An 18525-nucleotide genomic window follows, 5' to 3' on the forward strand; every position below is an offset into this window, starting at 1 on the left:
TCAGAAACATAAATCCCAACTGTGATTTATGTTCAAAACTAAAGACTCAAAAACCTCAGGCAGTGGAATAATTGGCCTTATCATAGTTCCTACTTTCAGAGATAAGTGACATTCTTGCTCCCAAATCGAGGATCATGAATGTCAACAAATGAGACAGAGGTGTATACCTGTGTGTGCAGAGGAGCATGAAGATGGTACCAAAGCATACGCCACATGCTGTTTTCACAGAAATGAGGGCGAACATGGCCCTGCCTTTGAGTCCATGATGCCTGCACACCAGGTAATACTGGCCTATTTTCAGTGGGAATGGAGGAGATGAGAAGTAAAGGGTTATCTATATCCAGCTCCAGAATTTCCATTTAAGAGGACACGTGATACTATGTAAAGAGTCCAAGATCAGGGAGCCCCTACTCTCAGACTTATGACCTCAGCCTTGCCCCCCTCCACCCACTGATTAGCTGTATGACATGAGGCAAGTCATTTAATCTCTGAAGTGCTCAATGTTTTCATCTGTAAAATGGGGCCAGTGGTAAACCAACTCTTATGTTTTATTGGAAAGAACAGAACAAGATAGCTTCAAGTTTGTTGCAAAGGAACAAACTAGAAGAAACTAGCATAGAGAAGCTGATCAATTACAGGTGGATTACATGATGACGACTAGTTCTCCTGAGTATGTCCCATGCATAGCACTGTATGCCAGGCACTTTCCTAGGATTAATCACAGTTTGTGTCATTGAAATATCATAACCACTCTATGAGGTAGATCAGGGGTCCTCAAACTATAGCCCGTGGGCCACATGCGGCCCGCCAAAAGCATTTATCCGGCCCGCCGGGTGTTTTTGCCGCCGCTGTGTGCATAGGAATTTGTTCATAGTTTTTTTTTAAACTATAGTCCGGCCCTCCAACGGTCTGAGGGACAGTGAACTGGCCCCCTGTTTAAAAAGTTTGAGGACCCCTGAGGTAGATGCTTATATTATCCTCATTGTTACAGATAAGAAAATGGAGGCACAGAGAGGTGAAGAAACTTATTCAAGGTCACTCTGTGGCTAAGTGGAAAAGCGTGAACTTGAACCCAGGCCGTCAGTCCCAGAGCCTTCACTTACATACTTCGCTGAGAAGGAAACTGATGGATGCTGAGCCTCCTGACCGTGACTCACCACTCCTCTTCGAGTCAGGCTTACCTCAAATCCAATAGAGCTGGGGCCCAATATCACCCTTGACTGATGGGCAGCCCCCAAGCTTGACACACTATGGGCTGAAAGTAAAAGCCTTGTTCTTTTTAAAAAGTCAGTCCCTAACCTCACAAATTCTCTAAGCTTGAAATCCTATATGTAAAATGTCATTTGACTAAGAGATGCCAACAGACGGTTGTGCTAATGGCCAATCTACGCAGCCATCCTTCTGTTGGTGGAGAAAAAAATTTGAATCTCATATAATAGCACCAAGGAGTTCCGGAAAGAGGGTCACAGGGCACAAGATACTGCTACATCGCCGAGTGCTTTTAAACAGTCTTGTCTATTTAGAGGTAGATGATCTCTGAATTATTAATCCAATGAGGCAAATAATTATATCACACTGTAACCTGCCAGGGAGTGTCATCTTGTCGTGGCAGCTACTGCTCCAGGCTTCTCTGTTAGACAGAAGATTGAAGAATCACCAAATTCAATTTCAGCGTGGTTAAGCACGCTGGGCCAAATCATGCATCCGAATGGGTGCATGTTTTATTTAGTTTCTTTCCTCTGCACACTGTGCTACTAAGGAAGATCATAGTGCTCTAGGCTCTAACTAAAATGCATCATCTTCTGTATAGAAAAGAGAGTGGGAGACACTCTCTTTAGGAGCTGAGCAGGGAAGACAGTAAAAAGTAGAAGAGGCCCGGCTGGCGTGGCTCAGTGGTTGAGCATCGACCTAGGAACCAGGAGGTTCGATTCCCAGTCGGGGCACATGCCCAGCTTGTAGGCTCGATCCCCAGTATGGGGCATGCAGGAAGCAGCCGATGGATGATTCTCTCTCATAGCTGATGTTTCTATCAATCTCTCCCTCTCCCTCTCCCTTCCTCTCTGAAATATATATATATTTTTAAGTTAGAAGAGGCCCCAGCAATTGGTAAAACTCCCACAAAGTTGAGGAGCAGTTTCTTTCCTCAATCATACTCTATGCAGGTTCCTAAGCTGGGCTTTATCAGACGCATGAACCTTCTGAAACACAACACAATAGCCCGGGCCAGGTGCGCAGTTGGTTAAAGCATAGTGCTGATACACCAAGGGTGCAGGTTTAATCCTTGGTCAGGGAACATACAAGAATCAACCAATGAATGCATAAATAAGGGGAACATGTAGATGTCTCTCTCTCCCTTCCTCTCTCTCTCTAAAATCAATCAATACTTAAAAAAAAAAAAACATGCATATTCTTAGCCCAGCCAGTGTGGCTCAGTGGTTGAGCATCGACCTGTGAACCAGGAGGCCACTGGTTCAATTCCTGGTCAGGGCACATGCCAGGGTTTCAGGCTCGATCCCTGATGGGGGGCGGCGGGGGGTGGGAAGCAGCTGATCGATGATGATGTTTCTTTTTTATCAATGTTTCTATTCCTCTCCCTTCCTCTTTCTCTAAAAAAATCAATAAAAAACATTTTTAAGTACATTCTTATATAGCATTTAATCACAGGGAAAGCCCACAATATCCCCCAGCTTTTCAAATCCCTAACAGGTCTCACCACGTGGGGCTTGCTTTGTTATTTGCACTAAGCAGACAGTACAGGAGTCAGGCTTCAGGGGTCAGCACACTATCACTGCGATTGGACCTGCTAGGAAGGTGTCTGAGCCTCTAATCCTCTGGGAGTCCTGCATGAGTGGAAACAGGCATGCTTTCATATATTACAAGCCCCTGGTTACTTATACCTCTGCCAATATTCAATGAGCAGCAAAATTAGGTTTTGGACATTTTGTGCAAATGGAGGCAGGCCTCAATCAATAGGAGCAATTAACCCCTAAATATTTAATAGATGTTGTGACTGCTCCCCTTCCCTGGGAGAGAAGCCCTGGCTAGTCCTCTGCAAACAAACAAGTCACCTGAGGCAGCAGCAAGGTGGGCAGACATTCACGGCCCAGACGCCTCAGCTGCAGACCCCAGGAAACCCTCGGGACAGGGCTCTGGGATGAAGACACAGGCAAGTGAAGGGCCTTTTGTGACAGCATCCTCCCCAGTATTGACAAAGGACAAAGGACACAGGACACATACGCGGCCTCTTGAGTCCCATGGTAGAATATGTATGGACGTGAAATGCGGACTCCCGGTGGCTGATGAAACTTGCTGTCGTCCTGTGTGGCAGGCAGTGTGGCTGTGAGCAGAGCATGCGTGGAGGAGGTCTGTGGAAGGCTAAGTGTGCAGGCGTCCCCGATCCAGAGAAACTCCTAGGTTCATGGCTGGCTGCGTGCAAGCCCTGCCTGTGCTACCCCCTTCTTCCTGTCCTGGTGCCACAGCATCCCATCAGGGCTGATTTACCCACCACCCACTATGGGCACCGAGCCTAGGACACAAATGCCTTCGTCCTTTTAAAGTCAAAACAAAAAAAATGCAATTTTAGGCTGAAAAAGTGTCTTAACGCATTTGTCATACCAATGCACTCATAAGATATATCTTTTAATATTATTGTCTAGAGCAGTGGTTCTCAACCTTCCTAATGCCGCGATCCTTTAAAACAGTTCCTCATGTTGTGGTGACCCCCAATTTCACTGTTACAAATTGAACATAATTAAAGCATAGTGATTAATCACAAAAACAATATGTAATTATATATGTGTTTTCCGATGGTCTTAGGCGACCCCTGTGAAAGGGTCATTCGACCCCCAAAGGGGTCTCGACCCACAGGTTGAGAACCGCTGGTCTACAGGAAGGAGCCCACAAAGGCTAGGGACCGTGAAAGTCCCTGCACAGCCCTGATTCCCACATGGGTGTATTCTCATAAGTGCAGGCTTCTCAAAAACAACGGCGCCTCACAGACGCCAAGGACTGACAACAGCACCAGGACAAGCATCCCTCCTACAACAGATCCCTTCCCCACGGTCTCCCCTTGTCAGGCACGCTCCCCCGTCTCTCCAACCGCACCTGCGTTCACCTGGAAGCGCGAGACACTGCAGAACACAGAAGCAACAGCCCTGCCCAGGAGAACATGTGACCGGCCCCGAAAGAAATAAGCAGAGTGCTAAGGCAATCCACAGGTGCAGGCCATCGGTGCCTTCGGGGACACTAAAGAGGGCTTCAGGGGAGGACCCCCTCCCCCTTCTGCTCCTTCCAAACAGGCTTCCCAGCCCCTCAGCTGGCATTTCTCACGTGAGCTCAGCCAAGTGGCCCCTTAAGAACCTCTAAGCCACTTACCTCCAAAGTGAACTCTCAGTCACGCTCCCCAGGTTGAAGTCATAAAGCTTCGTCAGGATAAGTATGACCTGCGAGGGGGGTGAGGAGGAGGGCAGAGGAGAGGAACAAAAGGGGGAGAAAAAGGAAGCTTATGTTAGTTTGTATAACAATATGCACTGCGTCTCAAATCACCCAGAGGAAGGCTTAGTAGCGATCCCTTTAGTTGACGGGTTATTATAGGATCAAACAAGGGGAAACATGTTCATTTAATGCATCCCCAGGAGCTGGTAGCATTTATTTTAATCCTGAAGATGCTTTGCACTTGAAAGAAAAACATGCCAACAGGAATTCACTGGGAATTGACAGTTGTTTCTCCACAGCTGTCCTTCTTCAAGGTCAGGCACAGCTGGCTGGCTCCGCTCACTGGCGTGGCCACCCCGGGGATCAGAGGATGGGCAGCTTTTGATCTGGAGATGACTCTGACTTGCAGACTTGGGCTAAAAAGGTAGAAGGAACTGGGCCCCATTCTGCCTACAGGGGTTCAAAGAGATTTTGTGTTGCCACTAGGGCCATAAATATTTCTATGGCAGGCAGGTCGAGTCCCCAATAGTCCCTGATGCCACCTGCCACCTACCATGCAGCATCCATCCCCACCATGGAGTACGCAGGTCATTGGACTCCACTGGACTCCAGGACACTTTCCTGACTCCAGTTGAAATCACAAGGCCGGTGCTGAAATGGTCTTGGCTGGTGGGTCTGGTCCTAGGCCAGTGATGGCGAACCTTTTGAGCTCGGCGTGTCAGCATTTTGAAAAACCCTAACTTAACTCTGGTGCCGTGTCACATATAGAAATTTTTTGATATTTGCAACCATAGTAAAACAAAGACTTATATTTTTGATATTTATTTTATATATTTAAATGCCATTTAACAAAGAAAAATCAACCAAAAAAATGAGTTCGCATGTCACCTCTGACACAAGTGTCATAGGTTTGCCATCTCTGTCCTATGCCCTTTAAATTTCCCCAGCTGGAGCCTTGGATATAAAACATCTCCCTGCCTTCCCCTCATGAACCTGGACAGTGGCTTAGGCACAACTCCGTATTACAAAAATGCTAAGCGCTTGCACCTGAATCGATTTTAATCAAAACGCAGGTGCCTAATATACTGTGTCTGCCTGCACGCGTCATAATCCAGTTACACATAATTGTGTTTATCTAAATTTAATGCACAACTCATTTCACTTTTCTCAGCTCCAGCCCATTCCACAATTTAACTTCCTCCAGTTCATTTGCACAGCAGCCATTAAACACTTTCTGAGATAATGAATTTCTGCTACCAAGATGGGCCTTCCCATTCTAGGTATCCATTTACAATTAAAGAAAAATAATCAGCCATTATATTGAACATGTTTATGGCATTTAACCGACAACAAAACACTCACTTTGATATTTACTCTCATCCCGCACCCCATGGGGTCAGTCAGCTCCATTTCCATTTCTTTTATGTAAACTGAGAAACAAATGAGAGGCAAGGATGTGACCCATTACAGGTCACAGAGAGTCCATGGCAAAGTTGGTTTAGGACATTCAACTTTTCTGCGGGGCCATTACTAGAGGGCTCATAGGTCTCCTCTCTGACCGAGTCCTGTGCTGGGAAGTGGTGGATTGGCAAGAAACAGCCAAGCCAAGAGAGACATCATTGGCATGGCTCTTGTAGAACAGTAGACTCTGCTAAGCCACCTGTCCTATTAGCAGAGCGCAACAGCAAGGAGTGTGAATCCCATGCACAGAGCTGCTCTTCAGTCACTCCGTGGTCCCGGCCTCTCCCAGTCACAAAGAGTTTCCTCATTTGTTAAAATCAGGGGCTACTGAAGGCAAGGGACTTATCCACACCCTTCCCAACCAGATGCTTAACAATGTGCCCGATAAGTCCTGTTTTGTAGAATTAATACACACACACACACACACACACACACACACACACACACAACAGATTTCTCCCTTTTATTTTTCCTTATTTTTTCTACAGTCACTCAGTCAGTATTTAAAAGCACAGGTGGGCCCAGCCTGCATGGCTCAGTGCCCAGATATCCCAACAGGCCTACATATCCCATCAGTTACCGTCTCATAGACTTTTAACAATTTAGGGTAGGATTCGTGGTTCGTACTTCTGCCTCCCTAACAGACAGGCTAAGCATGTCAAAGGTTCCTATAAATAATCACTTTTTGAGTCAATGAAAGATAATGGTGTTTGGGCAGTAAATCATAGTCTTCAGAAAGGGGTGGTATGAATCTAGTCTGCTACCTTCATTTTACAGATGAGGAAACTGCGACACAGAAAGAGAAAGTGACTCAGGTTGAAGTCCCAATAATGTGTGACCTTGACCAAGTGCCCAGGACACTATTCCCACTCCATGAGTAGAATGGAGCCTAATGGTCACTGAGGAGCAGTGATGTGGATCCGCTGGCCCCACTCCTAGCAAGTTTGACTTGAGGTGTCTGCGTAGTGTCCATAAATCTTCCTGTGGCAACTGGAGGACCATGCTTTGAGAAATACTCCAGCACATCCTGATTCCTGTCCCAAGTCTGTGCCTCAGTGACACCACCCTCCCACCTTGCTGAGACCACAATCTAGAAAAGCACCCCTTCCTCCACAATGAGTTTAGCCTAACAAAGAGGGCAGACGGATGTATGAGGAGGATGTCTCAGCAAAGTCACTGCAGCACTGCCCAGAGGAAAGGTCCCAACACTGAGAAGGGGGGGCTAGAAGCTTCCTTTCCCCGGGAGCCAGCATAGAAGGATAATAATGAAGCAATGAAGAGTTGATAATGTAATCCTTAGCCTTTAGACATTCTATGTCAAGCAAACAAAACCAAGAACAAAAGAAAGCTTGGCCACCTCTGGCTTCTCTCGCCACTCAGGAGGGAATTACCAGGAAGGAAAGCTAAAAACACAAGCAGTAAGCCCACCTAACAAGCCCCAGGCTGCTGGGAAGGTAGTCAGAATAGAAAGAGAAAATGGGAGTGTGCCTCGGAATCACCAGTGGCTGGGTGTGGTGAGGAAGGGTGGAGGGCCCATAAAAAAACCTGACTTGGTTCTTGTCCAATAGAGGTTCCCAGAGGAGAGTGAACACTCAAATTCAAAGAAGCAGCAGGGAGAAAGCATTAATTGAACCCCTACTATGTGCTAAATACTATGCTGGATGCTTCTTCATCCTCACAAATTTTTGAGACTGAGCAGATGTTATATAATATCCCCATTTTACAGATGAAGAAACTGAGTCCTGAGAGCTAAGCAAATTGCCCCAATGGTACCAACTAGAAGAAAACAGAGCCAACATTCCCACCCAGGGCTATATGACTCCACCATGCCTGTTGTACTCTAAATGCAATGCTTCTCCATTCAGCAAATGTTTATGTGGGCTTTTTGTGCACAAGGCAATGAACAGAAATACAGGGAGAAGAAATACATACCCTTGCCCTCCAGGAGTTTATCACTCATTCATGGATTCCACAAATAGTTATGGAGTACTCTTATGTGAATTCGAAATCAGGGAGAGAGCCAGGGCTCAAAGCCCAGGGGTGAAGATAACTTTTGATTTTTTGGTTCTTGGAGGAAAAAAATAGAAAACAGAGATGTGTAATAAGAAAAGAACTAGACAAATTGTTAGGAGACCCAGGTTTGTGAAATAAACTGTCAAATAAGTAACTTTTTTACCTAACTGGCTACAATCCTGGAGAGATTTTAGACAGCAAGATAAATGAAAACAAATTAGAATAACTCATAAGTAAATAGCACTTCTCTCTCTTAATATAAGCCATGTACATACAGACACACACACACAGGGACAGGGTAGTAGAAAAGTCCCTACTACATAAGTGAGTGTATATATAAATATAGCTAGAAAAGCTAGTATATAGTTATGATAATATGTATATATGCACATATGTACATATTTATACACATAACCTTAAATTACCATTTGACATCTTCTCTGGAAAAACAAACATGTTCACACATATCTTATAGCCTTTAACACAGTGGGTTAAAGAGACTTCATATGTCTACCTTGTCTGTTAGATTGTGACCTCTTTCAGGTTAGAAATCAGGTCTCTGCACCCCCAATACCTAGCACAACACCTGACACATGGCAGGTCCTATACAAGGTCCACTGAGTGAATTATAAACATGTGGCAATAAAAGAAGAGATGAGATGATAAACGTATGAGAGATGTACAGATAATGAGTTATAACAGTTGAGAAGAGGAAGCAATTAAATTGAGAAAATGTGATCAGCAAAGTCTTCATGAAGGAGAGAGTATATGATCTGGGACTTGGAGCAAGGTAAGAATTTCCATATACAGAAATGGAAGCAACCTCCCTCCTTTCCTTTCTCTCTCTCTCTCAATCTATCTATCTATCTATCTATCTATCTATCTATCTATCTATCTATCTTTTCCTCTTTTCCTTCCTTATTTCTTTCTGCCCTGGGAAAGAAAGGAAAAAGAACAATGGAATCATGCAGAATGGATGGAGAAAGCCCAACGTGTGGTCCGGCAACTAATAAAAAGTTATATAAGAATAAAGAGGGTGGTGACAATGAGGGACTATATTATAATGAGATTTGCTATGTATATATAGTACACACATTATGTATAATAAATAATATATATTAAGGGACTAGTATAAGAAGATAACAGAAAAGGGCATGGCTGGCCTCTTACAAAATCAGCTGGTACTGTCTGTGTTGACCACCACCTCCAACTGTCTTGTCCCCAGACACCTAGTATCTCCTGCTGCCCCCAGATCTCAGGCCAGCCTTCTGCTAACTGCCTGATCTCTAGACAGACAGTGCCAGTAGCTAATGTCTTTATATCTCACTTCCCCCTCTCTCTTTCATTTATCTATTCCTGCCTTACTCCCAGCACAGCATAAAATTCTAGTGATAAAGGAGCAAAGGAGAAATGGTTCCTGTCCTCATGATATGTGTAGTGTTCCTGAACCTGCTGCCTTCCAGGATTCCCTACATTTGAACTAAGGGGTCCAAGTCCCTGGCAGGGTTAGGGTGAGTGATATTTGGGGGTAAAGGAGCTTTCTACATTCTTTCCTAAGTGAGAGGAGGTACCCACACTCAGAACTGCAAAGACAGTTCAGTCCCTATTCCACCTGAGAATGCTTCTAATTCTCCCCACGTCTCTAATCACTTATCCCATCGGGTCCAACTGTGAGCCTTCTGGATGGGGCCCGTGTGGCAGCCTGGGGGAAAAGAGAGCACTTGCTGTGAGGGGGCTGCACTCTAAACTCCATCTTACCACATCTACTGTGCGAGCCTGAGCAGCTTACATTGGCAGAACTGCTCCAACTTCCTAATCTGGATAATGATACACCTTCCCCTGCCAACCTCACAGAGCTGTTGATTCAAATCAAATAAAGGAAGTTGACCTGCTTTATGAGCTGTACTGTGCAAATATGAGTTATTAGTATGATAATTATTCTTCAGGAGACAAGGGTTCCCTGTAATCCTCGTTTCGTGAGAGGGAAAGAGTCTAGAGTTGTGAAGCGCTGTCTAAAAAGTACTCATCATGGCCAGTCGGTGTGGTTCAGGAGTTGAGCATTGACCTATGAGCCAGGAGGTCACAGTTCGATTCCCGGTCAGGGCACATGCCTGGGTTGTAGGCTCAATCCCCAGTAGGGGGCGTGCAGGAGGCAGCCCATCAATGATGCTCATCATTGATGTTTATCTCTCTCTCCCTCTCCCTGCCTCTCTGAAAGCAATAAAAATATGTTTAAATAAATAGTAGACCCCATGGCAACACAGGAGGCTGCAGATCAGACAGGGGTGTTCACTGGCTCCTGCACTCAGCTTCCGAGGGAAGGCAGGAGGCCTGGGGGGATTCCATCCTCTGACAGGATAATGCATAATCTTCAAATTCATAAATCACTAGAACGCTCTCACCCATGAGCACATTCAGTGGAGTGAGGACCTTTAATGCCCATAAAATTTTACACTGAAGGAAAACTACTTTAGTTCATTAAACCTCCATGAAATCTTGGTGCCTTTGAATCCATGGGGTTCTTTGCATGTCCCCCTCCAGTTCCCCCTCACCTCCTACCACCTTATTCCTGCCCCTACCTGACAGTTCTTTGTGTCCAGCCAATTGGAGTAGGGACCATGGCTTTCTTTACCAGAAGTAGTTGACAATCATAAGGATGCTAAGACATACTCCTCAGGGATTGCCTACAAGAGTGTATTGTTCAGTCTCAATAGAGTCTGAATTACGGGGTCCTCCTCCCCCCTCCAGAGCATTCAGAAATCCAATGCTTGTAGTGCACAACCCAAATGATCCCCAGTACAAGACTGTCAGCACCAACTGGGTATCCAGAACTGTGCTGGGTGTGTGCCAAATTCAGAATAACAAAGGGTGCTCCCTGCTCACCGTGAGCTTACCATCTAGTTGAGAGGACAAGGAAATAGTGTCAGAGATACCTGCTTTGTCATATATCATGCAGAGAATTTCACAAATCTGTTGTCCCTTCCCAGGTTTTTTAAAGGGCATATCATCAACTCTGTGTCAAGATAAAACCTCAGTATATCCCTTAATTCCTCCCTTATTCCACCCATAACAAGATCAACCCTGAGTCTTCTGAAACGTGTAGCTGTCCACTGTATCGTTCAATTTCAGGTCCTCGTGACTTTTTCGTTTACCCACTAGTCAAAAATGTATGGAAGGCTTCCAGCTTGTTGGCCCTCATAAAATGTACATTCTGGAGGGGAGATAATAGGTAAATAGCTCAGAATTCAGATAATGGTAAGTGCTATTGTGGGGATATAAACAGAGGGAGAAGAATAAGTGCTAATGTACAGGGGTGGTCAGGGATATGCAAGCTACAGCAGTAAATAAGGAACTGGAGAAAGTCCTCACAAAATCCTGAGTGACATGAGGGATTAAATCATGTGTATCTGGGTAATATATGTGACAAGCAGAGGAAGCAGTAAATGCAAAGATCCTGAGGCAGGAGTGTCTGGTATGTTCAAGAAATAGCAAGGGCCCTAGCCAGTTTGGCTCAGTGGATAGTGTGTCAGCCTGTGGACTGAAGGGTCCCAGGTTTGATTCTGGTCAAGGGCGCAAGCCCAGGTTATGGGCTCAATCCCTAATAGGGGGCGTGCAGGAGGCAACCAATCAATGATTCCCTCTCATCATTGATTCCCTCTCCCTTCCTCTCTGAAATCAATAAAAATACATTTTAAAAGAAAGAAATAAACAGCAAGGAGGCTGGAGCTGAGAGGGGAGAGATGAGGTCAGGGACATATTGGAGGCTTAGATCTTGTTTGAACTTGTGAACCATGTAAAGACTCTAGCTCTTGAGATGTGAAGTTGCTGGAGGATTTTAATAGTAGAACTTAGTTTTAACGGGATCACCCTGATTGCTGTGTTGAGAAAGGCAGTAAGTAAGGAGACAACAGTAAATTAGGATCCTGTTTTTGTTTTGTTTTATATTTTTTATTGATTTCAGAGAGGAAAGGAGAGGTAGAGAGAGATAGAAACATCAATGATGAGAGAGAATCATTGATTAGCTGCCTCTTACACACGGGATTGAGCCTGCAATCTGGGCATGTGCCCTTGACTGGAATCGAACCTGGGACCCTTCAGTCTGCAGGCTGACCCTCTATCCTGTTTTAATTATCCAGGTGAAACATGGGGTAGGTTAGACCAGAGCAACAGCAGTGGACAGAAAAAAGGACATGACGTGAATATATTTTGAAGGTAAAGACAAGAAGATTTGCTGACAAAGTGTATACAGGGTGTGAATGAAAGAGAATAGTCAAGAATAACCCACAGAGTTCAGGACTAAGCATCTGGAAGCACAGAGCCACCACTTTATGAGGTGAAGACCATAGGAGAAGGAGGTGTGGAATGGAGATTAGAAGCTTAGCTTTGGACTTCAAGTTTGAGAACCCTATGAGAAGTCAAAGAGAAAAGTCAGATAGTCAAGCTGGATAAATGAGTCTAGAGTTCAGGGAAGAAAGTCTAGGCTAGAACTATCAACTTGGGATTTGTCAGTGATTAGATGGTATTTAAAGATATGAGACTAGGACAGATCACCAAGAGGTAAAGTGTGGATAGGGATGTGAGGACAGAAAGCTGGGGCATGCCAGCATTCGGAGATCAGAGAATCCAGGAAGGGAAACCAGTGTGTGTTTAGACCTCTCAACACTGGCACAGGGGGTGCTCACTGAATAGTATTTACTACAGAAGAGACTTTCAATGATCAGAAGGAACAAGATGCCTTCTGTGGAGGCCAGTAAGCCTCTTTCCCCGGATTCCCCTGTAATTGATCTGAAGTGGCCACTGTGGCAGAGACGGAGGCTTTGCCTTGACTTGACATGGAATTCCCCTCACCAAGGCTGATGAGGGTATTATCACTGCTGAGTTCCCAACCTGCCAACATCAGAAACCAGCCTTGAGACCCCATTAGGGCAGCTGGTGGCAGGTTGATTACATTGCGCCCCTCCCATCACATAGGGGGAGCAATTTCTTCCCATTGGGATTGCTTTCCTGCCTGCAGTGATTATGCTAGAATCAAAATCTTCCCATTTCAGAAAGCCTTATTCACTGTCATGATATCCCACACAGTATCACTTCTAACAAAGGAACTCATTTCACAGCAAATGAAGTGCAGTCACGGGCATGTCCATGGAATTCACTGGCCTAACCACAGACTTCATCACCCAAAAGCATCTAGCCTGAGCCAATGGTTGAATGGACTTTCAAAGACTCAATGGCAGGACTAGCTGAGAGCCAACACTCTGAGGTTGTGGTGTTGCCCTCCAGGGTGTGGATGCGACTAATACCGAGTGGGGCAAAAGTAGATTTACAGTTGTTCACACAGAAAATAATAGGATAATTAATGATAATATAAGAATAAACTCTGTGTTTTGCATACTCACAACTGTAAACCTACTCTTGCCCCATCCTATATTTGGTCAAAATATGAAGGTCTGAGAGGAAAGGAACAAAAGTAGGAGTGGTCTTCTCCTTATTACACCCAATAAGCCATTACAGGATATTTTCTTCATGTCCCCGCATCCTTTGGCTCTGTTGAAAGAGAAATCTTGGTTCCTAAGGAGAAAATTGTCACCAGGAGACAAAACACCTTTCTATTGAACTGGACGCTGAAACTAATACCCAGCTATTTTGAGCTTTTCATGCTACCACTGAACCAACAGCAAAAGAAGGGGTTACTTATGAATAGGGGATGGAAATGGATGCTCAAAGAGCTAAAGGGGTGATTGTTATGTTTATTTACTCCTGGCCCACTTTCCTGCCTATGTATTGTAGGCAACCAGGACCCTATTCCTAAGACTCTCCTGTCATATGGCTTTTAATCTGATTCTGCCAATGGGAGGGGGAGGGTACTTGTGGGGAATGGTGGAAAAGGATAAAGCTACTGTCTCCACACTTCTGTTTTCTGGTGACAACTGAATGGCAGCAACAGAGTTGGTGGCAGCAGCAGCAGTTGTTGGAGGTCTCAATGACAGCAAGTTCAGGCTCTTAGATGTCTGCTTACTGAGCTCAGTACACACAGTGGGAATCCAGGTAGCAGAGACCTTTGACCTCTTTTTTTTTTAATACATTTTTATTGATTTCAGAGAGAGGAAGGGAGAGGAATAGAGAGACAGAAACATCAATGATGAGAGACAATCATTGATCAGCTGCCTCCTGCATGCCCCCTAGTGGAGATCGAGCCTACAACCCAGGCATGTGCCCTGACCAGGAATCCAATCATGACCTTGATGCTCAACCACTGAGCCACACCACCTTGGCGACCCTTGGCCTTTTTCTTCTCCTCCAGTGCAAGATGTAATAGTTTCTACTTTGCCTTTGTCTTTCTTACTCCTCCAGCCTTTCCAGCGCTCTTGTCATCAACTCCTGCCTTTAGTGTCTTCTCTTAGAGATATCTTAAATCAGAGAACTTCAGTGATATAGAATGGTCTATGAAATTAGAAGAGACCCAGGAGAGTGTGTGTCTGGAAACCACGTAAAAAAAGTGTTTCAAGGAGGAAGAGGTACTCAGCTGTATGAAATGCTGTCAATTCATATACAAGAAAGATTAAGAATGGACCATTGGATTTAGCTACTGATGACTGTAAAGGCCTTCAGAATGACCCATTTACTGAATTTCTCCTCTTCACCTCTCTTCCAGCCTTACACCACAATCCTGTTACCTACTGACAAATAATCTCTAGTGGAGCCAAGGAAGGAATAAGAGATAGAGAAATTAATAAGTGCAGTCATCATTATTTAAAATGGGGCCAACGTTAAGGAAATGCTTTGCAGAATTTGGGAGCTGAATAAGGCAAGTGACAGATCAAGGCAATGAAAATGTAGTGTGGTTGAAACAAGGAGCTTGTGAAAAATGTCTGTTGAATAGTGGGGGGTTTGTTCTAGTTTTTTGTAACAAGCCATTAAAAATGAATTAAAAATCCATTCACTTTCTTTCCCTAAAGGACTTGGAAAATGAGAGAGATGGCCTTCTCATGGAAATGACTTAGGTAGCATACAGCCCAGTAACAGGGGTGGGGCCAAATGACCACAGAATTCCCTGCCATGTTGACATGATGACATCTGTATCCCCTGATGTCGGCTAACTAGAACTAAGGTTAATTAGCTCCAAAAGGAGTCTGAGCTTGTACCTCCCTACATGTCCATCTCTCCTTCCATCCAATCACCACCCTGTGGAGGAAGCCACGGAAGGGCAGAAACAGATGTGAGCAGATGAAAGATGAAATGGTGGCTCCAAAGTCACTAAAGTGAAGCTTCCAGAGGTAATCATCAGCACAGAGGAAACATAACCAATCTGTCTCCTTGGGAAAAGAGCAGAAGCTCTAAACCAGACCAGCTTCATGTGGAATCCAGGCCCTTCAACGCACTCTCAGTGTGACCTTGAGCAAGGGACTTACCCTATGAGCCTCAGTGTCCTCATCTGGAAAATTGAGCCAATATCCTTCCCTTCATTGGACTGTTGTGAGGTATCTTCTGCCAGTAGTAAGCCCTCAGTATATATTAGGTCCCTTCTATCCCCAGTCTCTGAGCAAATCAGGTCATTTTCCCTCAAGTAGTAAAATGCCATGTCTCCAAGAGGGAGCATGTCACTTCTTTAGTGTTGACAACTTGAAGTTCACAACACAAAGAGCAACCTCTCCAGGCAATCTCTCACTGATATGGGGATAAAAGCCCGGAGCAATCCCTGGTGTTTGCTTTCTGTGGACATGCATTGACAGCCTTGGCAATGGAAAGATCACAGATCCATCAAGTCCATTTTTCCTGGTGTGATCCTACCCACTTGTCTTTTTCCATTTCAGGATCTGTCTCTGCTGCTCCTGCCTGCAGGCATGCACACTCCCCTTCCTTCTGCCACTCCTGTCAGGGGCATCATTCCCACTTCTGTCTCAAGAGCCGAAAGAGCTCTCAGCTAAGCCATTTTAGCTTCTGACCCCAGTGGATTTTCTGGGCATCAGCAATTCCCCAGATTGGAAGTAGCTACCAGCTGGAGTGCTTCAAGTGAAATCAAGAGCAGAGACATGACTACATTGTAAGATATCTCATGGTAAACACATCGGTCTTATTTGTTATGATATCTTCATACCTGGGACAATGCCCAGAACATCCCAGATCCCTGTACACAAGTATGAAGCAAATAACCTATCATCCAATCCATAGCATTTATCACAACCTGTCTCTTATTCAACCCTACAAATTAGTACAAAGTCTCTCTCATGGGCTAAATACTGTAGAAGATGGAGGAATGAGAGACACAAAGTTCCTGACCTAAGGCATTTTCAGTGCAAGAAGAAAATTATACGTCTCTACAACTACATTCAATGGAAGTAAGGATTGGTCTGACACCAGATTGGCTGGAGACATTCCACCTATTGTCTCATGTGAGTCACACAGTAACCCCACAAGGTTGACAGCGAATGCAAACGAGTGATTTCTAAACTGGGGTAAAGGATAGGATTATCCTCCATAAAATTTTTTATAAGAGGCAATATTTGATCTGGCTAATTTTAGTAGGTGAAGAAGGCAAAGGGCTTTTCAGGCTAAGGAGGCAACATGATAAAACACAACTAGGCTGAAATTGTCTGTCATGTGCCAGGACCAGGGCCTGGTTTGTTGAGTCTAGAGCTTCAGATGCATGGAGAAAGAGATAGAGACCTAGACTAGGGTCAGAGAATGATGGTTTTAAATACCAGCTGTGCAAACTTCCTATTGTCGCTGTAATAAGTTACTACAAATGTGGTGGCTTAACATGACACAAATGTAGGAGATAGAGACCTAGACTAGGGTCAGATAATGATGGTTTTAAATACCAGTGTGCAAACTTCCTATTGTCGCTGTAATAAATTACTACAAATGTGGTGGCTTAACATGACACAAATGTATTATCTTACAGCCTTGGAGACCACAAGCCCAAATGAGTGTCATTGGCTAAGGTCAAGGTGTCACAGGGCTGTATCCCTACCTCCCTTCTGGAGGCTCGAGGGGAGAATCTGTCTCCTTGCCTCGTCCAGCTTCTAGAGGCTGCACGCATTCCGTGGTCCGGGGCCACCTTCCATCTTCAAAGCCAGTGGCTGCTTGAGTCTACCTCACATGACATCACTCTGACTCAGACTTCTGCATCCCTCTTCCCCATTTAAGGATCCTTCTGATTACATTGGGTCCACCCAGATAATCACTTTATCTTAAACTCAGCCATCTACTATCTTAATTCCCCTTTGCCATGTAACCTAGTCACCGGTTCCAGGAATTAGGGCTTAGGCACCTTTGTGAGGCCACTACTCTGCCTATCACAACCAGGTTAAAGAGTTTTAACTGTACTCAGTAAATAGCAGGGAGGTGTCTAATGTGCTTCAGCAGGTGAATGATCCATTGGCCCCTGCATTTTGGAAACAAAACTATCTGGAGTATGAAGGGTGGATCAGTGAAGATGAAGAGCAGGGAGCCTTAAGAGAAGGATATTGCAAACATACGAAATAAGAGGTCTGAATTGAGGCTATGGCAGTGGGAAAGGAAAGAAGGAAAAAACTGAAAGTTGGTACTAAAAATCACAAATGGGGCATCCTAGAAAAGAATGGGGTCAAAAATATACCCAAGATTTTCAGGAAGTTAGTGTGCTTCATTGTATTTCCCAGGCCTGGGCTTGAAATCAGCTCTAACACTTACAGGAGGACCATCTTATGTTCCCACGTCCTAACCTTCATTGCATGCCCCAGGTTGGTTGGATGAGTTTCCAACTTATTTCTCTGAATCTGTACATCCTCCCTTTCTTGGACATGCGCTCAAGGCCAAAGCTGCCTCTCTGCCCCATCTTGCTCTTGTCCATCTGCCTAGAGGACTAGTGGATGTGTTTGTCACTACCAGCCCGACTGCCTCAGCTTCTGAGAATCTCCTTCCCTAGATGAACATTTTTTTGTCCTCACTCACAGGTCTGGTCACCTCTTGGGCTCCTTTCACAAACCGCTTGCCTGGAGCTCACTTGTGAATTGCCCAGATTCCCATGTTTTCCTTAACTGGCTTTGTTCTAGGTCTTGCCAGAATGGCAGAGAATTGGGCCATGACAGCCACATCCCAAGACATGACAGATGAAGGGCTGCCCCATCTCTGTGGCAGGAAGTGGGGAGGGGTTATAGATTTTAATCTGTTCAAGCTCTTGATCAGAACTCCAGAGGTCTGTACCATATATCACAGGAAAAGGACCATCCATTCGAGCAAAAGCGTGCTCATAAATCCCAGACATTAGAGGTGGAAAATATTTAGGGTGTAATCAGGGCCGTGCCAGACCCAGAGAAGAATTGCTCCCCTCCGGTCTTTTGCAGTGGGCAGCATTCCTCTCGCAGCCACACCAATATTTCCAGCGGAAAGTTATCTGGATTGCCTAAAATAACACAAGCCTGGCTTTTGTCTCCATATAACTCCTTGGAAAGGAGCAGAAACTCTCATGGCTGATGGTGGATGATTTAAGACCCCTCTCCCGTGTAACCTAAGACATAATAACAAAGAACACATAATTTATTTGTATTGATTCGCCAGCACACATTTGATCATATCTCCTTGTCCTTCTTTTTGCTAAGAATCCATGGCCACGGTCCTGAAAAATGTATCTTTTGC

General features: G+C 44.9%; 1 protein-coding gene across 1 annotated transcript in view; it reads right to left on the reverse strand.

The window, feature by feature from the left end:
* SORCS3 (sortilin-related VPS10 domain containing receptor 3) overlaps nt 1-18525 on the reverse strand; it is a gene marked incomplete at its 5' end in the record, with an annotated part of 543035 nt that overhangs the window by 369384 nt on the left and 155126 nt on the right. The window contains one exon of the mRNA XM_005878303.2: nt 4375-4442. Coding sequence (XP_005878365.1) covers nt 4375-4442 — 68 coding nt within the window. The remainder of the gene's footprint in view (nt 1-4374; nt 4443-18525) is intronic.

Source organism: Myotis brandtii, unplaced genomic scaffold (assembly GCF_000412655.1).
Source record: "Myotis brandtii unplaced genomic scaffold, ASM41265v1 scaffold550, whole genome shotgun sequence".
NCBI lineage: Eukaryota > Metazoa > Chordata > Mammalia > Chiroptera > Vespertilionidae > Myotis > Myotis brandtii.